This window comes from Thamnophis elegans, chromosome 2 (assembly GCF_009769535.1).
Source record: "Thamnophis elegans isolate rThaEle1 chromosome 2, rThaEle1.pri, whole genome shotgun sequence".
Taxonomy (NCBI): Eukaryota; Metazoa; Chordata; class Lepidosauria; order Squamata; family Colubridae; genus Thamnophis; species Thamnophis elegans.
Window position 1 is genome coordinate 155,614,145 of NC_045542.1, and position 20,925 is coordinate 155,635,069.

At 43.0% G+C, this 20,925-nt stretch overlaps 2 protein-coding genes across 2 annotated transcripts in view; both read left to right on the plus strand.

The window, feature by feature from the left end:
- Window positions 1-10,431, plus strand: part of LOC116504235 (zinc finger protein 268-like) — a 49,317-nt gene extending 38,886 nt beyond the window's left edge. The window contains exons 6-7 of the mRNA XM_032211128.1: window positions 6,697-6,903; window positions 10,183-10,431. Of these exons, the coding sequence (XP_032067019.1) occupies window positions 6,697-6,903; window positions 10,183-10,219 (244 nt within the window). The 3' untranslated portion in view covers window positions 10,220-10,431. The remainder of the gene's footprint in view (window positions 1-6,696; window positions 6,904-10,182) is intronic.
- A 6,528-nt stretch (window positions 10,432-16,959) lies between these two features.
- On the plus strand, window positions 16,960-17,579 carry LOC116504259 (zinc finger protein 436-like). The gene has a single exon (XM_032211189.1). The coding sequence runs from the start codon at window positions 17,011-17,013 to the stop codon at window positions 17,401-17,403; it is 393 nt and encodes a 130-aa protein (XP_032067080.1). The 5' UTR covers window positions 16,960-17,010; the 3' UTR covers window positions 17,404-17,579.
- Window positions 17,580-20,925: the final 3,346 nt, after the last annotated feature.

The following is a 20,925-nucleotide window of genomic DNA, read 5'->3' on the forward strand; positions in this document are numbered from 1 at the left end:
AGTGCAATGGTCTTCCGCAGCTCCGGAACGAACCTTCGCCTTCCCCGCTCAGGATTGCAAGGCTGGAGGCTTCAGCAGCAGCCACCCCCAGCCGGCTAACCCTCGCCCGTACCGTCAGTGCCGGGACCCGCGCAGTTCTTCTCCTCCCAAGCGCCGTCCGGTGGGCGTGCGAGTGCTGGCTGCGAGCGTTGAATGGTCGGCCGACGTGGAAGGCAAGCCGGCACTTTAAAGGCGTGCCGGCACTTTAGAGTGCCGGCAGGGCTTGGCCGCCATTCAGCAAAACAGGTCCTGGTTTGTGGCCAGGCGGCATGCTTGCACTTTAAAGTGCATACCGCCCGGCCACAAACCAGGACATGTTACGCTCTATGGCACGCCGAGGCGGCATGGCTTTAAAAAAAATAAATGAAAAATAAAAATAGATGTGCCAGCCCGCACGCCAGCAGAGATGGCTAAAAAAAAAAACCACACACACACAGGCACATATACATAATAAAAACAAATTACAATTACTTACATTACAAATAAATTGAATTTCTCCCCCCTGCCCCCTCCCTCTGACCCACATACCTTCCAGCTGCGTCAAAATTGCAAGATTTGGTCTAGCCAGGGCCAGGCAGGCTAGGCTAGTTGCTGCTAGAGTCACCACGTGGATGACTCTGCTTAAATGTTTTAAAAAAGCCTCTAAACAAAGTGCCCTCTGCAGGAGGAGGCGGGAGAATCACGTGCCTCATTTGCATATGGAATTTTTTGTTTTTAACCCTTGGTTAACTCTTAAAAGGCGAAAAATTCCTTATGCAAAGGAGGCCCATAGTTCTCTAGCCTCCTCCTACAAACTGCACTAAGCAGACTCAGAGTCACTGTGACTGGGAGCAACTACCTTGGCCTTTTTAATTATTTTAAAAATTGTTTCCTTTTCCTCAGGATACTGATGAGGCCCCGCCTCCCCTGCCTCTATTGACTGCATGTCACTGCTGGTATCCAAATTAAGACAGAGACACTGGCAGTAGTTTTATATAAATCTATTTAATATCCATATTTAGAGCAAACAAGGTAGACACATCACTACATCCTGAGGTAAATCATAAGGTAAATCAGAACAGCATACAGAGCGCACAGAAGAAAAAGGCGGGGGAAAACGGGAACTCCCCCTTTACACCCAGCAACCAATCATAATGTAGACTGCCTCATGCAGAAACCCGCAATCTCCAACCAATCAACTCTCACTGTGTTCTGGTCCCCTATGCACTTTACTGTTCCAGCTTTTAAATTAAGTATCTGAATAGCTGGGCTCCAAACAGGCTTGAACAGTTGGCATGAAATGTTGGATAGAGTGTTTCTGTTTAGAAATCTATCTAGCCAATCTTGCTTCTGGTTATTCCATTTCAACATCTTGCCCTTAGGACGCTGCTATAGAGCATTGTATGCCAAAACAATTAGACACAAAGATAGTTTTTCCCTCCCTGTGCCATCACTTCTCTAAGCAGCTGACTCCCACAGCACTGTCTTCTGCCCAAAGATATTTACCCACGTGGTAGGCTATATTGCTATTATCCTCGTCATCTTATCCTTCTCATCTTTCCTACTACCTTCTCCTATCAGGATATTATGTGATCAGTTATTGTATCTTATGATTTCTGATTTCCTTATGATGTATCATTATCACTTTGTATGTACATTGAGGTGTATGCACTGGAGACCATTCCTTGTATGCCCAAAGCACACTTGGCCAAAGAATTGTATTCTATTCTTTCCAATTTTTGATTTTTTTTTCTTTCCTCCGAGTCTCTCCACCTTCCTTTTTACACCTTTCATTTTCCATAAAGATTTGTGTCCAATGGCTTTCTGAAATCCAAGTATACTATTAATTGCACCCGTAGGGCATTTTGCCGATCTAGTAATTTAGGCGCTTAAATCAAAAAAAGGCAATAAGGTTTGTTTGGCACAATCTGTAAAGAGAAAAAAGCGTCTTTCCTGGCTCAGGATGCCAACCAGGAACTTCTTTATATGCCATCTTGAGTTCCTGAATAAAAAAGGAATCTATAACATTTATTCATTTTAATTTATTCAATGTATATGTCTGTTATCTGATTATTATAACGTCATAAATATCAGTATAAAACTATAAGGTTAAAAACATCAAAACATTTGGGGTTATTTTTTTCCAGATTCCTTCGTACAACAGAGCTCAGAGCCAATAGCTGAAGTGGTCCCTATCACCATCACTACCTTATTACATCTGCATTGAAAATTGGCAGCCTGGTGATTTAATAGGCCAGGTGCTTTGGTGGGAATGTCAGGGTTTGATTCAGAATATACTCTGCATTCCGTGTGTTTCCTTTTTATTTAAATGAAAAGCTTTCTCCACCCCTTCCCTTCCGCCTGTAAGTCGAGAGGAAAAGTAAAAGCTGCAAATAGGGATCAAAGTAGGGGTAAAGAAACACAACAGGGATCTAACACATTATTATTGTTAACTGATAAGGTATTTGTTATCTGACCCTAACTTCCCCTTCGAATTTCCCTCTCCCCCCAGTTTAAATCCTACTTTATTTTTATTTATTTGTATCCCTCTTTTATTATTTCTCCTTCAATTCAGGCACTCTAAAAGTCATCCTCAAATACTTACATTTTTTACTGTTTATTTATAAATGAAATTTCTGTAGTCCTACCCTGCCCCAAAAAGCAATGGTGGGCAGTATATAACAATCAGATTTAAAATCACAATTCTATAAATGTCATGTATAAAAATGTAAAAATCTATATTAAGAAATAAGTACACCCCCCACCCCCCCCCGGGCAATAAAATGGATGGAAACGTCCACCTCAGCAATGGAACCACCTCAGCAAATCTCAGATTGCCTTAGAGCCCCAAGCGTGAGGATAAACCCTGGTCCTGAGAGCTTTCCAGAAGCTCAAAAATGGTGGAATTAATGTCATTTCAGTGGAATGGATATTCCATAAAATGGGGGCCACAGCAGAGCAGGCACATTTCTCGGATTCACCAAAGGCAGATTCTCAGCTGATGATGCCCGCCGCGTGTCTTCTTTGCCAGGTTTCATCGGGCAGGCTGAAATAAGCACGGAAAGATGGTATTTCAGCTCAGTCCCATGACAGGAAGGGCTTTCAAAACCAAACCAGCACCTTGAAGTGGATCTGCAAGGAAACTGGCAACCGAGCCACCTCACGGAGCAGAGGTGTGACGTGCTGCTTCAGAAACACAAATAGCTTATCCAGCCCTTTTATTGTCTACCAGCTAGAACTTTTGGAGGCTCTTCAAGGGCAGCTCATGCAGAATTTATTGAAGTCATCCAATACTGGTAGTCCTTGACTTACAATGGTTCATTTAGTGACTGTTTGAAATCACAACGACACTGAAAAAAGTGACATGACCATTTTTCCACTTGTGACCATATCAGTATCCCCATTGTCATGCAATTTACATTTGGATGTTTGACAATTGTTTGCATTTTTGATGGTTGCAGTGTCCCGGGGTCATGCGATCATCTTTTGTGACCACCTGACAAGCTAAGTCAACGTGGAAGACAGATTCACTTAGAAACGGTGTTACTAACATCAACTGCAGTGACATATTTCGCTTAAGAAATATGGCAAGAAAAGTCGTAAAATGGGGCAAAACTCACTTAACAAATTCTCACTTAACAACATAATTTTTGGGCTGAGTCCAGGACTACCTGTATTCAGGTAGCTAGGGCATGGTTGACTGTAACCAGAGTCTGCAGATCCAGGAACAGCCACAACTGGCTCTCAAGTGAATCAGCAATAAAAATGTCAGGATGTAGAGAGGTTTTTTTTTATCTCCAGTGACAGCCAAACCCGCTAAAATGCAGGAATCGTTAGATCAGTTTCCAGCCTGCACACTACTGATTTCCAATTGTTTTGCCCAAAGCAGTCTGGGAATTCTCAAGGCTGGAATCTTAGCATTCTGGAAATTGGGAAGGCTGCTCTAGCGAGATTTGCACTCCCCAATAATAGGGAGAGCATGATAGTATCTCCTATTAGATGATGTTGGAAACACCATGGGTAAACAATACCAGATTTTGTCCCGCATTATTCTATTAATAAGATGAAGGTGGCAGGCTGTCAATCATTTAGGGGCTGCTGCGCCTAAAAAGCAAGAACGTCATGAAATTTTAGGAGCCAGCAAGCACCCAGCTAGCCTTATGAAACCAGAGATTGGACGATATAGCTATCGGTCTCTAGATGGCGCTCTATGGTTAGACAACAAGGACGCCTGGATAGTCGTAAACACAGTAGCAAGCGCCTGTAGCCGGAAGTGAGACCACAGAGGGTCGTGGATTGCTAGAGGGAATTAGGAGGAGAGAAGCACAGGGAAACTTCCTCTTCCGGCTTCCCAATGAGAAAATAGCTGCGCCTCTCCTATCCCCCCCCCTGGTCGAAGCGGCACCTGGAAGGTGAGTTGAGGGCAGTTGGGAGGAGAAGCCTGGAGCAAGTTTTGGGTTTGCTCCACGGTTTATCCAGGTAAATGTCGTATTGCAATACATTTTGGAGAGAAGCCCCTGCAGTTGGTTTGGCAAGAGTTGGTAGATTGCAACGACTCTCTGCTTAACTAAACTCTTTTATTTTGAGTGATGAAGCTTCCTGGATGGGAAGCGAAACATCTCAGATGAGCAATCTTTGGTCCAGTGGCCATAATTTAACCTTTTTAAAAAGATACTTTTGCTTGGATGATTGAGTTTTTATTGACATATGGTAATAGCTCGTAGACATATATACCCCTTCACAGTGCTTCACAGCCCCCTCTAAGCGGTTTACAGAGTCAGCCTCTTGCCCCACAACCATGTGGGTTCTCATTTTACCCACCTCGGAAGGATGGAAAGCTGAGTCAATATTGAGCCGGTCAGGATCGAGCGCCCGCCAGTGGGCAGTGAGTTAGCCTGCAAATGCTGCGTTCTAACTATTTGCCACCACATATGCTGAAATATGTAGTCTGCTGCATATTCCTCCCACTCAGCCACTCCCAACTCAGTTTTATTTCATGGGTGCTGCATGCTTTAAGCTGCTTCAATTTTCCGTGGAGAGAGGGATTTAAAAACTGTACCTCATTTAGGGTTGGCTACTTGTGGTTTTTTTTTTTTAATCAGTGTGTTCTTTTCTTGGCAAGTGAGGAATTTCATAGGGAAAACAGCAGTAGCACTTAGACTTATATTCTGCTTCATAGGGTTTTACAGTCCTTTCAGCACTTTACAGAGTTTGCCCCCATCATTGCCTTTAATACTTCATTCTAACCACTGCTCCCCCATGGCCTAAAACCAACGCTTTAACTCTTGCAGAGGCCTTGGGCACCATTTCCTCTGTTAATGCCCACATATTCTTTGTACCTATTTCTCAGACTTTTTTCAGACAGAAAATACACACAGATTTTCTACATATAGCAATAGCAGTTAGACTTATATACCACTTCATAGGGCTTCCAGCCCTCTCTAAGTGGTTTACAGAGTCAGCATATCGCCCCCACAGTCTGGGTCCTCATTTCACCCACCTCGGAAGGATGGAAGGCTGAGTCAACCTTGAGCCGGTGAGATTAGAACCGCTGAACTGCAGATAACAGTCAGCTGAAGTGGCCTGCAGTACTCCACCCTAACCACTGCGCCACCTCGGCTATATACATACAAACATAGGGAAGTGTTTCTGTATTTCTTTGGGCATACGTGTGTATCTGTATAATACATTCTCCCAGTGGTGAGTTGCACTTACCTAGGCTACTGGTTCGCTGATTGTGTGCAACCGTGTTCCATTTGCGTGTGCGCCTGACACTGCATGCGTGTGTGCAATCCTCTGCCCCAGCGACAACCAGCTGATTGTCAGCGTGGCACGACAAAACCGCGCTCATCAAAATAGCGGTGATAAAACCGTGTCACTAAAGCCGTGATGTCATCACTGTGACGTCATCACCGCCGCAACAACAGCGCGTTGACAGAAGGGCGCTTTAAAACAGCACGGCGGCAGAAAGCCGATTTAAATTAAGGTAAGGGTTAGGATTAGGTTTAGGGATTTGGTTTAGGGTTAGGTTTGGGTTAGGGTTAGGGTTAGGTTAGGGTTAGGTTTAGGGTTAGGTTAAGGGTTAGGTTAAGGGTTAGGTTTAGGGTGCTGAGTGCTTCGGAAGGCACGGATTTGCCCTCCGCGGTTATGTCATCGCAGTAGGGTCGCCTTTTTCCTTAGCGCTTCGGACGGCACGGATTTGCCCTCCGCAGTTATGTCGGCGCAGAGAAGGACTTCGCGGTTTTGTGGGTGAACCGATTGTCAAGGCTCACAAAGGCACTGCACATTATGCGTGCATACGCCATTTGCCTTTTGCCATAAAAAGAGGTATAGAATACGGGCGGGCAGGCCGAAAGAGCCACCGAACCGGTTCACTCTCAGCTGCTCCCGGCCACTACCGGTTTAGCCGAACTGGGTCACCCTCTGCTTTCTCAGTATTTCCTGGTATCTATAATAGCAATTTGCAATGCTAACATTTTGAAATTCACCTGAGTCAGCAAGAGAATTTGATGATTGTGAGGATAGTTGAACTTGGATCTTGCTATGTGTCATAATGAACGTTAGCGGTTAATGTGTTCATTTTTTCATTGTGATATATGCTTTCTTTCTTGTTTCCACATCTTCTGCAACCATTTTATAAATAGTAATTAAAATAACCCTTTTATGTCAATCATATAGACAAAGAGATTGCCAAGAAGAGTCTTCTGGACAGCAAAGAATCAGAAGCAACACTACGAAGGAAAACAAATCCTTTCCTCCAGAAAACCACAAAGCTTTTCTCCGTTCCCCAGAAAGTGAGCAACGAGTAAGGAAAGAAAATAGAAAAAGAGTTTTGAGCTGGGAAAAAATATATATGTGGAACTCAAGGAAACATTGCATGAAAAGGTAAAGGGGGAACATATTCAAATCCACAAAAAAAGGGAAAATATCTAGAAGTCTGTGGGGAGGAATCAGTCATTTCAGACAGTAATGCAGGCCTCACCATATGAGGAAAGAATCAGCTTGAATCAAAGTACCATCCAAGAAGGGATCACAAATATTTTTCACCTTCTCAAGAACCCAGGCGTAGTGGTTGAAAACCTCCACAGATGTGCATATTGTGGGGAAAGCGCGAATTGCAAATCAGAGCTGATTATGCATGAAAGGACCCACACTGGTGAAAAACCATACAAATGCTCTGAATGTAGCAAAGCTTTTCCCTATATATCCCAACTTCTTGAGCATAAAAGAAGCCATACTGGAGAAAAGCCCTACCAGTGCCCACAGTGTGAGAAAAGTTTCAGTCAGAACTCTAAGCTTGTGATACACCAGAGAACTCACACAGGAGAGAAACCATATGAATGTTTGGATTGTGGGAAAAGTTTCAAAAATAATTCTAAACTTGTGATACACCGGAGGAGTCACACGGGGGAGAAACCATATGAGTGTCTATACTGTGGGAAAAGTTTCAGTCAGAGCTCTTACCTGGTGATACACCAGAGGATTCACACGGGTGAGAAACCACATGAGTGTCCAGATTGTGGGAAAGCTTTCAGTCAGAACTCTGACTTGGTGGTCCACCAGAGGAGACACACAGGCGAGAAACCATATGAGTGTCCGGATTGTGGGAAAGGTTTCCAGCAGAATTCCAGTCTGGTAGCACACCAGAGGACTCACACTGGAGAGAAACCATATGAGTGTCCAGATTGTGGGAAAAGTTTCAATCAAAATTCTAAACTTGTTCAACACCAAAGTACTCACACAGGAGAGAAACCATATAAGTGTCTAGATTGTGGGAAAGGTTTCGTTTGGAATTATCACTTGGTGAGACACCAGAGGACACACACAGGAGAAAAACCATATAACTGTCCAGTTTGTGGGAAAGGTTTCCAGCAGAAATCCTATCTGTTGCTACACCAGAGGACTCACACAGGAGAGAAACCATATGAGTGTCCAGTATGTGGGAAAGCTTTCAGTAGGAATTCTGACCTGTTGAAACACCAGAGGACTCACACAGGAGAGAAACCATATGAGTGTCCAGATTGTGGGAAAGCTTTCAGTTGGAATTCTGACCTGGTGAGACACAAGAGAATTCACACAAGGTGAGTTCTTGGATTGTAGGAAAAGTTTGGTTGGAATTCCCACCTGGTGGAATAATAGGGAACTGACGCAGAAGAGGAGGCCTTTGACAGTCCCAATTATGGGAAAGCTTTTACAAGTAGGTCTAATCTAATAAATCATGTCAGTTTCAACACAGATCAGAAACCATTCAGGTGCTCAAACAGTGGTCAGTGTTTCGGTCACTACTCTACTATTATTAAGGACAAGAGGACTCATACATGGAAAACCATCAGCTTTCTGATTGGAAGGAAAGCTTGATGGGATCTTAGAAAACTTTCACAAGGATATTCATTGCTTGTTTTCAGCTTGCTGGATTATTTTCAGCCAAAGAGCCAAGTTTATTTAGACATGAGAGATTCAACCAGAAGAAATGATCAGACAGAAGAAGATTTTCTTGCAAAAATCAATGAATCAGTAAATGAGAATAATGATTTCAACAAGAGTTTTCTGAAAGCATAATAAGCTAAATATGACTATGTATAATTAGAATATTCAAAGAGCATCAAATCATTCTTAGGCGTATCAAATGTGATATTACAGAAAGAGAGGAATCCTGGAGGTGCAGTGGTTAGAATGTAGTATTGCAAAGGTAGTAACCATTCCAAGATACTGGTAGTCCGTTTCTTACAACCATTCATTTAGTGACCATTCGCATTTACAATGTCACTGAAAAAAGTGAGTTAAGACCCTTTTCCACACGTAGGACCATTACAGTATCAACATTCAGATGCTTGGCCACTGATGGTTGCAATGTCTTGGGGTCATGGGATCCCTTTTTGTGACCTTCTGACAAGTCAAATCAGTTGGAAAGCCAGTTAAACAACTGGAGTGATTCACTTGACAAATGTGGCAAGAAAGGTTTTAAAATGGGTCAAAACTCACTTAATAACTGTTAAGTTTTTGTGATAGGCTCTAATTGCCCCTCAGCCTGGACTATTTGCTGTAGTTCATTCATTTTAATAAGTAAAGAAATGTTTCTGTTCTGTTTCTGTTTTATTTATTTATAGGCCGCCCTTTTCCCTGAGGGGACTCAGGGCGGCTTACAATCAAAAAGGAAGGGGAGTGTAGGACAATACGAAAAAAGAAATGTGCACAAAGTAAATTAGACAATAAAACTCAACATTCACTCAGCATTCGGGAGGGGCGAAATAAGATTATCCCCAGGCCTGACGGGTTAGCCAGTTCTTGAGGGCTGTGCGGAAGGCCTGGACGGTGGTGACGGTACGAATCTCCACGGGGAGATTGTTCCATAGTGTCGGAGCCGCAACAGAGAAGGCTCTCCTCCGAGTAGTCGCCAGTCGGCACTGACTGGCGGATGGAATACGGAGGAGGCCAACTCTATGCGATCTGATGGGACGCAGGGAGGTAATTGGCAGAAGGCGGTCTCTCAAATAGCCAGATCCACTACCATGGAGCGCTTTATAGGTGGTGAGTAGGACCTTGAAGTGCACCCGGAGACCAACAGGTAGCCAGTGCAGCTCACGGAGGATCGGTGTTATGTGGGCGAACCGTGGTGCGCCCACGATCACTCGCGCGGCCGCATTCTGGACTAGCTGTAGTCTTCGGATGCTCTTCAAGGGCAGCCCCATGTAGAGCACATTACAGTATTCCAGCCTAGAGATCACAAGGGCTCGAGTGACTGTTGTGAGGGCCTCCCGATTCAGGTAGGGCCGCAACTGGCGCACCAGGCGAACCTGGGCAAATGCCCCCCTGGTCACAGCTGAGAGATGGTGGTCAAAAGTCAGCTGTGAATCCAGGAGGACTCCCAAGTTGCGGGCCCTTTCTGAGGGGTTTAAATTTTGTCCCCCCAGCCTGAGTGATGGTATGGTGGTCAAATTTTTGGGAGGGAAACACAACAGCCACTCGGTCTTGTCTGGGTTGAGTATCAGCTTGTTTGCTCTCATCCAGTCTTTAACGGCTTCCAGTCCCCGGTTCATGAGGATGCAGACGGACAGATTCACATTAAGTTCAACTACATTATAATTTTTAAGTGTTCTCCAGGGTTTTCTCACCTGCAGGTCAACTATTTCAATTGATTTTATTTTGTATTTGCTCATCTTCCAGATTTCTTGAACTTTTGTCAAAAGAGAGAGAAAGGTAAATCCTACTTGCTCATTATGGACCTGCAGTTGAGAGTTCAATCTTCTTAGTTTAAGTCAAGTAATGTGCTTCTCAAATCGCACCATCCTGGTTCTCGATTTTGTATAAAGTACCTCCTTCAAGTCATGGAAGTAAAAGATCTCTATCTGGCTTTCCAAAGTGAGAATTGGTTTTCCTGTGAAATATGAAAAAAGATAAAAGAATTCGAGTTGAGTGGTGTGTTGGAGTGCTCACCTCACAATCAGGAGGCTGTGAGTTTGATCTTAGGTAGAGGCAGATATTTCTCTCTCTCGGCACAATGAGACTATATCTGCTGCAAACTCCACATTGGTGACAGGAAGGACATCCGACCAACAGTCAGCTCTATTCAGTTGCCCTGACTCCACCCTGCAAGGGAAATATTACGTGCTCATTAAACAACAAAGAAGATAAAACAATTCCAGGTCAGTTGACAGATTTGGGGGCTCTAATAAATGGCAAGCCTTGCGTTTTGGGGAACAGACTGCAGTCTGCTCAATAGCTGGTTGGTTGGTGTGAGGAAATTATGCTGCTGGTATCCAAATTAAGACAGAGACACTGGCAGTAGTTTTATATAAATCTATTTAATATCCATATTTAGAGCAAACAAGATAGGCACATCACTACATCCTGAGGTAAATCATCAGGTAAATCTCAGAACAGCATACAGAGCGCAGAAGAAAACGGCGGGGAAAAACGGGAACTCCCCCTTTACACCCAGCAACCAATCATAATGTAGACTGCCTCATGCAGAAACCCACACTCTCCAACCAGTCAACTCTCACTGTGTTCTGGTCCCCAATGCACTTTACTGTTCCAGCTTTTAAATTAAGTATCTGAATAGCTGGGCTCCAAACAGGCTTGAACAGTTGGCATGAAATGTCGGATCGAGTGTTTCTGTTTAGAAATCTATCTAGCCAATCTTGCTTCTGGTTATTCCATTTCAACATCTTCCCCTCAGGACGCTGCTATAGAGCATTGTATGCCAAAACAATTAGACACAAAGATAGTCCCCCCCCCCCCCGTGCCATTACTTCTCTAAGCAGCTGACTCCCACAGCACTGTCTTCTGCCCAAAGATATTTACCCACGTGGTAGGCTATATTGCTATTATCTTCGTCATCTTATCCTTCTCATCTTTCCTACTACCTTCTACTATCAGTATATTATGTGTTCAGTTATTGTATCTTATGATTTCTGATTTCCTTATGATGTATCACTATCACTTTGTATGTACATTGAGGTGTATGCACTGGAGACCATTCCTTGTATGCCCAAGGACACTTGGCCAAAGAATTGTATTCTATGCTTATAATTTTTGATTTTTTTTTCTTTCAAATTCCATGTCTTAGACACAAGCACTGAATTCCTCTGAGTCCCTCCACCTTCCTTTTTACACCTTTCATTTTCCATAAAGATTTGTGTCCAATGGCTTTCTGAAATCCAAGTATACTATTAATTGCACCCGCAGGGCATTTTGCCGATCTAGTAATTTAGGCGCTTAAATCAAAAAGAGGCAATAAGGTTTGTTTGGCACAATCTGTTTCTAATAAACCTATGATGGATTCAAATTTAAAAAGAGAAAAACGCCTCTTTCCTGGCTCAGGATGCCAACCAGGAACTTCTTTATATGCCGTCTTGAGTTCCTGAATAAAAAAGGAATCTATAAAATTTATTCATTTTAATTTATTCAATGTATATGTCTGTTATCTGATTATTATAATGTCATAAATATCAGTATAAAACTATAATGTTAAAAAAATCAAAACATTTGGGGTTATTTTTTTCCAGATTCCTCCGTGCAACAGAGCTCAGAGCCAATAGCTGAAGTCCCTATCACCATCCCTACCTTATTACATCTGCATTGAAAATGGCAGCCTGGTGATTTAATAGGCCAGGTGCTTTGGTGGGAATGTCAGGGTTTGATTCAGAATATACTCTGCATTCTGTGTGTTTCCTTTATTAATTAAATGAAAAGCTTTCTCTCCTCCCCCCCTTCCATTCCCCTTGTAAGTTGAGAGGGAAAGTAAAAGCTGCAATTAGGGATCACAGTAGGGGTAAAGAAACACAACAGGGATCTAACACATTATTATTGTTAACTGATAAGGTATTTGTTATCTGACCCTAACTTCCCCTTCGAATTTCCCTCTCCGCCCCAGTTTAAATCCTACTTTATTTTTATTTATTTGTATCCCTCCTTTATTATTTCTCCTTCAATTTAGCCACTCTAAAGTCATCCTCATACTTACATTTTTTACTGTTTATTTATAAATGAAATTTCTGTAGTCCTACCCTGCCCCCAAAAGCAATGGTGGACAGTATATAACAATCAGATTAAAAATCACAATTATATAAATGTCATATATAAAAATGTAAAAATCTATACTAAGAAATAAGTAAATATACACCCCCCCCCCAGGGTATTAAAATGGATGCAAACATCCACCCCAGCAATGGAACCACCGCAGCAAATCTCAGATTGCCTTAGAGCCCCAAGCGTGAGGATAAACCCTGGTCCTGAGAGCCTTCCAGAAGCTCAAAAGGAGTGAAATTAATCTCATTTCAGGAGAATGGATATTCCATAAGATGTGGGCCACAGCAGAGAAGGCATGTTTCTCAGATTCATCAAAGGCAGATTCTCAGGTGATGATGCCCACAGCGTGTCTTCTTTGCCAGGTCTCATCGGACAGGCTGAAATAAGTATGGAAAGGCGTTATTTCAGCTCAGTCCCATGACAGGAAGGGCTTTCAAAACCAAACCAGCACGTTGAAGTGGATCTGCAAGGAAACTGGCAACCGAGCCACCTCACGGAGCAGAGGTGTGACATGTGCTGCTTCAGAAACACAAATAGCTTGTCAGCCTTTTTATTCTCTACCAGCTAGAACCTTTGGAGGCTCTTCAAGGGCAGCTCATGCAGAATTTATTGAAGTCATCCAATATAGGTAGTCCTTGACTTGCAACGGTTCATTTAGTGACCTTTTGAAATCACAGCGGCACTGAAAAAAGGGACATGACCATTTTTCCACTTATGACCATATCAACATCCCCATGGTCATGCAATTTACGTTCAGATGCTTGACAATTGGTTTGTATTTATGATGGTTGCAGTGTCCCGGGGTGTCATGCGATCATCTTTTGTGACCACCTGACAAGCAAAGTCAAAGGGGAAGACAGATTCACTTAGCAACGGTGTTAATAACTTATCAACTGCAGTGACATATTTCGCTTAAGAAATATGGCAAGAAAAGTTGTAAAATGGGGCAAAACTCACTTAACAAATTCTCACTTAACATAATTTTTGGGCTGAGTCCAGGACTACCTGTATTCAGGTAGCTAGGGCATGGTTGACTGTAACCAGGGTCTGCAGATCCAGGAACAGCCACAACTGGCTCTCAAGTGAATCAGTAATAAAAATGTCAGGATGTAGAGAGGTTTTTTTTTATCTCCAGTTTTATCTCCAAACCCCGCTAAAGTGCAGGAATCTTTAGATCAGTTTCCAGCCTAAAAACTACCAGTGACCTCCAAGTGTTTTGCCCAAAGCAGCCTGGGAATTCCAAAGGCTGGAATCTTAGCACACTGGAAATTGGGAAAGCTGCTCAAGCGAGATTTGCACTCCCCAATAATACAGAGAGCATGATAGTATCTCCTAGACATACCAGATTTTGTCCCACGTTATTCTATTAATAAGATGAAGATGGCAGGCTGTCAATCATTTAGGGGCTGCGCCTAAAAAGCAGGAATGTCATGAAATTTTAGGAGCCAGCAAGCAGCCAGCTAGACTTATGAAGCCAGAGATCGGACGATATAGCTATAGGTCTCTAGATGGCGCTCTATGGTTAGACAACAAGGACGCCTGGATAGTCGTAAACACAGTAGCAAGCGCCTGTAGCCGGAAGTGAGACCACAGAGGGTCGTGGATTGCTAGAGGGAATTAGGAGGAGAGAAGCACAAGGAAACTTCCTCTTCCGGCTTCCCAATGAGAAAATAGCTGCGCCTCTCCTATCCCCCCCCCCCTGGTCGAAGCGGCAGCTGGAAGGTGAGTTGAGGGCAGTTGGGAGGGAGAAGCCTGGAGCAAGTTTTGGGTTTGCTCCACGGTTTATCCAGGTAAATGTATTGCAATACATTTTGAAGAGAAGCCCCTGCAGTTGGTTTGGCAAGAGTTGGTAGATTGCAACGACTCTCTGTCTAACTAAACTCTTTGATTGAATGATGAAACTTCCTGGATGGGAAGCGAAACATCTCAGATGAGCAATCTTTGGTCCAGTGGCCACGATTTAACCTTTTTTTAAAGATACTTTGGCTTGGATAATTGATTTTTTATTGACATATGGTAATAGCTCGTAGACATATATACCCCTTCACAGTGCTTCACAGCCCCCTCTAAGCGGTTTACAGAGTCAGCCTCTTGCCCCACAACCATGTGGATCCTTCATTGTACCCACCTCGGAAGGATGGAAAGCTGAGTCAATATTGAGCGGTCAGGATCGAGCGCCCGGCAGTGGGCAGTGAGTTAGCCTGCAAATGCTGCGTTCTAACTAAATGCCACCACATATGCTGAAATATGTAGTCTGCTGCATATTCCTCCCACTCAGCCACTCCCAACTCAGTTTCATTTCACGGGTGCTGCATGCTTTAAGCTGCTTCAATTTTCCGTGGAGAGAGAGGTTTAAAAACTGTAACTCACATTAGGGTTGGCTCCTTGTGGTTTTCTTTTTTTATCAATGTGTTGTTTTCTTGGCAAGTGAGGAATTTCATAGGGAAAACAGCAGTGGCACTTAGACTTATATTCTGCTTCATAGGGTTTTACAGTCCTTTCAGCACTTTACAGAGTTTGCCCCCGTGATTGCCTTTAAAAACTTCATTCTAACCACTGCTCCCCCATGGCCTAAAACCAATGCTTTAACTTTTGCAGAGGCCTTGGGCACCATTTCCTCTGTTATGCCCACATATTCTTTGTACCTATTTCTCAGACTTTTTTCAGACAGAAAATACACACGGATTTCTACATACAAACATAGGGAAGTGTTTCTGTATTTCTTTGGGCATACGTGTGTATCTGTATAATACATTGTCACAGTGGTGGCTTGAACTTGCCCACGCTACTGGTTCGCTGATTGCGTGCAACCGTGTTCCATTTGCGTGTGCGCCTGACACTGCATGCGTGTGTGCAATCCTCTGCCCCGGTGACAACCAGCTGATTGTCAGGGCTCACACAGGCACTGCACATTATGTGCGCATGCGCCATTTGCCATAACAAGAGGTATAGAGTACGGGCGGGCAGGCCGAAAGAGCCACCGAACCGGTTCACAGTCAGCTGCTCCCGGCCACTACCGGTTTAGCCGAACTGGGTCAAACCGGCAGCAACTCACCTCTGCCTTCTCAGTATTTCCTGGTATCTATATAGCAATTTGCAATGCTAACATTTTGAAATTCACCTGAGTCAGCAAGAGAATTGATGATTGTGAGGATATTTGAACTTGGATCTTGCTATGTGTCATAATGAATGTTAGCGGTTAATGTGTTCATTTTTTCATTGTGATATATGCTTTCTTTCTTGTTTCCACATCTTCTGCAACCATTTTATAAATAGTAATTAAAATAACCCTTTTATGTCCATCATATAGACAAAGAGATTGCCAAGAAGAGTCTTCTGGACAGCAAAGAATCAGAAGCAGCACTAAGAAGGAAAACAAATCCTTTCCTCCAGAAAACCACAAAGCTTTTCTCCGTTCCCCAGAAAGTGAACAACAAGTAAGGAAAGAAAATAGAAAAAGAGTTTTGAACTGGGGAAAAAAAATTATGTGGAACTCAAGCATGAAAAGGTAAAGGGGAAACATATTCAAATCCACAAAAAAAGGGAAAATATCTAGAAATCTGTGGGGAGGAATCAGTCATTTCAGACAGTAATGCAGGCCTCACCATATGAGGAAAGAATCAGCTTGAATCAAAGTACCATCCAAGAAGGGATCACAAATATTTTTCACCTTCTCAAGAACCCAGGCGTAGTGGTTGAAAACCTCCACAGATGTGCATATTGTGGGGAAAGCGCAAGTTGCAAATCAGAGCTGATTATGCATGAAAGGGACCCACACTGGTGAAAAACCATACAATGCTCTGAATGTAGCAAAGCTTTTCCCTATAGATCCCAACTTCTTGAGCATAAAAAGAAGCCATACTGGAGAAAAGCCTACCAGTGCCCACAGTGTGACAAAAAGTTTAGTAAGCATGCCACCCTGGTGACACACAAGAGGACTCACACAGGAGAGAAACCATTTGAGTGTCCACAGTGTGGGAAAAGTTCAGTCAGAATTCCAACCTGGTGATACATCAGAGGACTCACACTGGGAGAAACCATATGTTTGTCAGGATTGTGGGAAAAGTTTCCGTCAAAATTCCAACTTAGTGATACACCAGAGGACTCACACAGGAGATAAACCATACGCATGTCAAGATTGTGGGAAATGTTTCATTCGAACTTCTGACCTGGTGATACACCAGAAGACTCATACGGGAGAGAAATTGTATGTGTGTTCACATTGTGGGAAGAAATTCATTCGGAATTCTGACCTGGTGATACACCAGAGGACTCACACTGGAGAGAAACCATATAAGTGTCCAGATTGTGGGAAAAGCTTTAGTCAGCATTCTCACCTAACGATACACCAGAGAACTCACACAGGACAGAAACCATATGAATGTCTGGATTGTGGAAAAAGTTTCAGTCGGAATTCTGACCTGGTGATACACCAGAGGATTCACACTGGGGAGAAACCGTATGGTGTCCAGATTGTGGGAAAATTTCACTCGAAATTCTGACTTGGTGATACACCAGAGAACTCACACAGGAGAGAAACCATATGAGTGTCTGCATTGTGAGAAAAGTTTCAGTCAGAACTCTTACCTGGTGATACACCAGAGGATTCACACAGGAGAGAAACCGTATGAATGTTCAGATTGTGACAAAAGTTTCAGTCGAAATTCTGACTTGGTGATACACCAAAGAACTCACACAGGAGAGAAACCGTGTGAGTGTCCAGATTGTGGGAAAAGTTTGACTCGGAATTCCAATCTGATGATACATCAAAGGACTCACACTGGAGTGAAACCATATGATGGTCCAGAGTGTGGGAAAAGGTTCAGTACTAAATCGAATCTGACAGCCACATGAAGTAATCACACAGGAGAGAAACCTTATGAGTGTCCAGAGTGTGGGAAAAATTTTAGTCCGAAGTCTGACTTGTTGATACATCAGAGGATTCACACAGGAGAGAAACCCTATGAGTGTCCGGATTGTGGGAAAGATTTTAGTACTAGGTCTAGCCTTATAATCATGTAGGTTTAATACAGGGGAAAAACCATTCAAATGTCCAGAGTGTGGACGATGCTTCTCACAAAATTCCTCCCTTGCTGCACATAAGAAAATCCATTTGGTGCAGAAAGTGATGGGTGTAGAGAACAGCTGAATGTCATTTCTAATCTCCATTTTGAAATGCACTTGAGTAATTAGTTAATGCCTTACCCGATGGTTTTTTAGTGATCTGTATTAAACATGATGGAAAAGAAAAATTGGAAATGTTAGTTTGATAATAGTTAATGCATGTATCTGCTATATGAGGATTTATAAATATGTCAGGGAATTGCACAGCCGGTGTCCAATAAAGTCAGAGACGCTTACCCAAACTTGTAGTTTTATATAAATAAATATATTTACAACTATATTTACAGCAAACAATAAAATCAGGCAAACAGGAACATTATGAGTTAAATCGCAGAGCATGCAAATAAAAAGGGAGGGGAGAGAGCAAAACTCTCCCTTCATACCCACAGCAACCAATCATAGTACAGATTGCTCAAACAGGAGCCAGCACTCTTAGCCATCAATTATAATTGTGGGTTCTTGGTTCATTGTAGAACCCCACTCTTCCAACTACTAAATTTAAATATCTTAACAAGATATTTAGCATAAATTGTGCAATGCTGTAAAAATGGTTGTAGGGTGTTTCTTGCTTTTGATCAGAAGCGATCATAGAACTGCAGCCTGCAAAATTTCAGCCTTCTTCAACCAATCCCCAGCTAGCAGAAAATAACTGGGTATCATAGGAGGTGGACAGAGGAGATACGTTTGCTGCCTTGAGTTATTTCTACATATAATAAAGACAGAATAAAAATATTACTAGGGTTGAAATGAAGCTGATAGCCCCCAGGAACTCGGGAAGCACACCAGATCATCAGCTCTGGCTGGATATTGGGGCATGATAGATGGGCTCCCCTGGGGGTTCATGTAGATGTTAAAAAGGGGCAGCGAAAGGCTTCAGCCCCAGGGCACCCCATATTGGAGGGACCTAGGACTCAGCAGCTTCTCTCCTACCCATACCGACTGGAACCAGCCATGGAGGTAGAAGATCCACCATAACCCTTAATTGAGGTTATAAAAAGTGACCCAAGTATCTACATTGCTTAGTGAGGGCATTCCTGTCAGGTCCAGTTGCCATTACAACTCCAGAATCACTTGGATCATTAAGTGAGGACCTCATTTGTCTGTAACATGGGAAGAGATAGGAGTCCCAGCAGACCAGCAAGTGAGAGCTACAGACGGGTTGCCTCCAGGCCGTCTCTTTTCTGGGCTGGGAGAGGAACTGGCCCAAATATCCCCAGCCTAGGAATCCATTCACTGTCTTCTGAGTTCCTAGCCTGAGGCATTAACCCCTACATCAAAATGGCCCTCGTATAAGATCTATTGCAATTGCTTACTTTTATAAGATCTATGCCCACTCTATACTTTCAAAAGGCCTTCTATCTCCCTCTATTCCAAATTTCTACATTTATCTAATCCTAATCTCCATAATGCTGCTCTCTTTCTCTCCATCTTCCTTTCCTCCTTCCATCCATCTATCCATCCAATCCAGTGTTGACGAACCCTTCAGAATGTAGAGAATTGTTGATCTCCAGTGACCACCAAATCCTGTTTAAAATTCAGGAATCTTTAGATCAGCTTCCAGCCTGCAAACTAGTTACCTCCAAGTGTTTTTCCAAAGCAGCCTGGGAATTCTCAAGGCTGGAATCTTAGTACACTGAGAATTGGGAAGGCTGCTCTAGTGAGCAGAGAGCATAATAGAAATACAGAGTGCATGATAGAATCTATCTAGATGAGGTTGGAAACAATGTGGGAATACAATACCAGATTTTGTCCCGTTTTATTCTATTAATAAAATGAAGATGGCTGTCAATCATTTAGGGGCTGAGCATAAAAGGCAAGAACTTCATGAATTTTTAGGAGCCAGCGAGCACCCAGCTAATCTGATGAAACTAGAGCTCGGACGTTCTAGCTATGGCTGGCGGGCGCTCTATGGTCAGGCAATAAGCGCGCCTAAATAGTCGCAATTACAGTATCAAGCGCCTGTAGCTGAACTGAAAGGAATTGAGACCATAGAATCGCGTATTGCTAGAGAGAATATGGAAAGGCGAAGCCCCGGGAAACCTCGTCTTCCGGCTTCCTAATGGAGGATCGCGTTGGCTGTTGTAGTTTTTCCTGGGTCGAAGCCGCAGCTGGAAGGTGAGTGGAGGGCAGGTCGGAGGAGAAGCCGGGAGCGAGTCGGGCGGTTCGGTTGCTCCACGTTGTAGCAGCAGATAATCAACTATGCTGAATACGTCGCCTCTTGCATCCCCCCCCCAGCCCAATTTTATTCCACCGGAGATGCAGGTTTTAAGTTGCCTGCAATTTTCTCTTGATTGGGAGATTTCAACTCTACCGCCACGTAGGGTGGATTCCGTGTGTTTCTGTGAGCCTGTTGCTTTGTTTGCAAGGGAGGAGATTCACAGGCAACACCCGTGCTTTAAATCTGCAGAGGCTTTAGCATTTCAGAATCAGAATAGACCTTGGAGGGACCTTGGAGATCTTCTAGTCCAGCCCAGACCTCAAGCAAGAGATCCTATAAGATTTCAGGCAAGTGACTGGTGCAGCCTCTTCTTAAAAACCTCCAGTGATCTGATGGCAAAGCTGCTCCATTGGTTAAGTATCCTCACTGTTAGAAAAGTTTCTCTTCAGTAATGTTATCCTGTTATCTTCACTACTGGTTCGGTAGCCGGAGTCCGTGCTCAACCAATTGACGTTGCTAATTATAATTTCTATCCCATTAGTTGCTGCCATTTAGCTAGTTCTATCGTATAACCAATTTTGTTTGCCCAAGCTATCATTGTTATTTTCACTTGTTCTTCTACTTTAATACTCAGTAGATAGCTGTATAGTTTTTTTATCATCTTCTATTCTGTTCCTGTAATATATTATCTAATTCTGTCAACTCCATATAAAAATCATAATTTATCATTTTTTTCATACCTAAATTGTATTTGCAGTTGTGTATACCAAGCCATGTCGATCCCTTGTTTTTCTAATTCTTGCTTACTTTTAAGCTCCCTCTTTTCAGTCAAATATCTTTATATCTAACACCCCTATTCATAATATTTGGGTGTATTAGTGCTTCCATCATTGAAAGCCAGACTGGTATCTTTAAGTATTGTTGTTCTCTAACTTTCTCCCATTTTAACAGTAAAGTATTTATTTTATAGTGTCTTTGAAAGTAACCATGTATCTTACTTTTCCCATACCATAAGAAGGCATGCCAATCCAGTTGCAAATCATGTCCCGCCAATGACAATAGTATTTCTCAGTACAGTCCATTCTTTCATCCAT

Excerpts from the sequence above, each read along its gene's own strand:
- LOC116504259 (XM_032211189.1), top strand. The coding sequence starts at position 17,011 with ATGGTGTCCAGATTGTGGGAAAATTTCACTCGAAATTCTGACTTGGTG.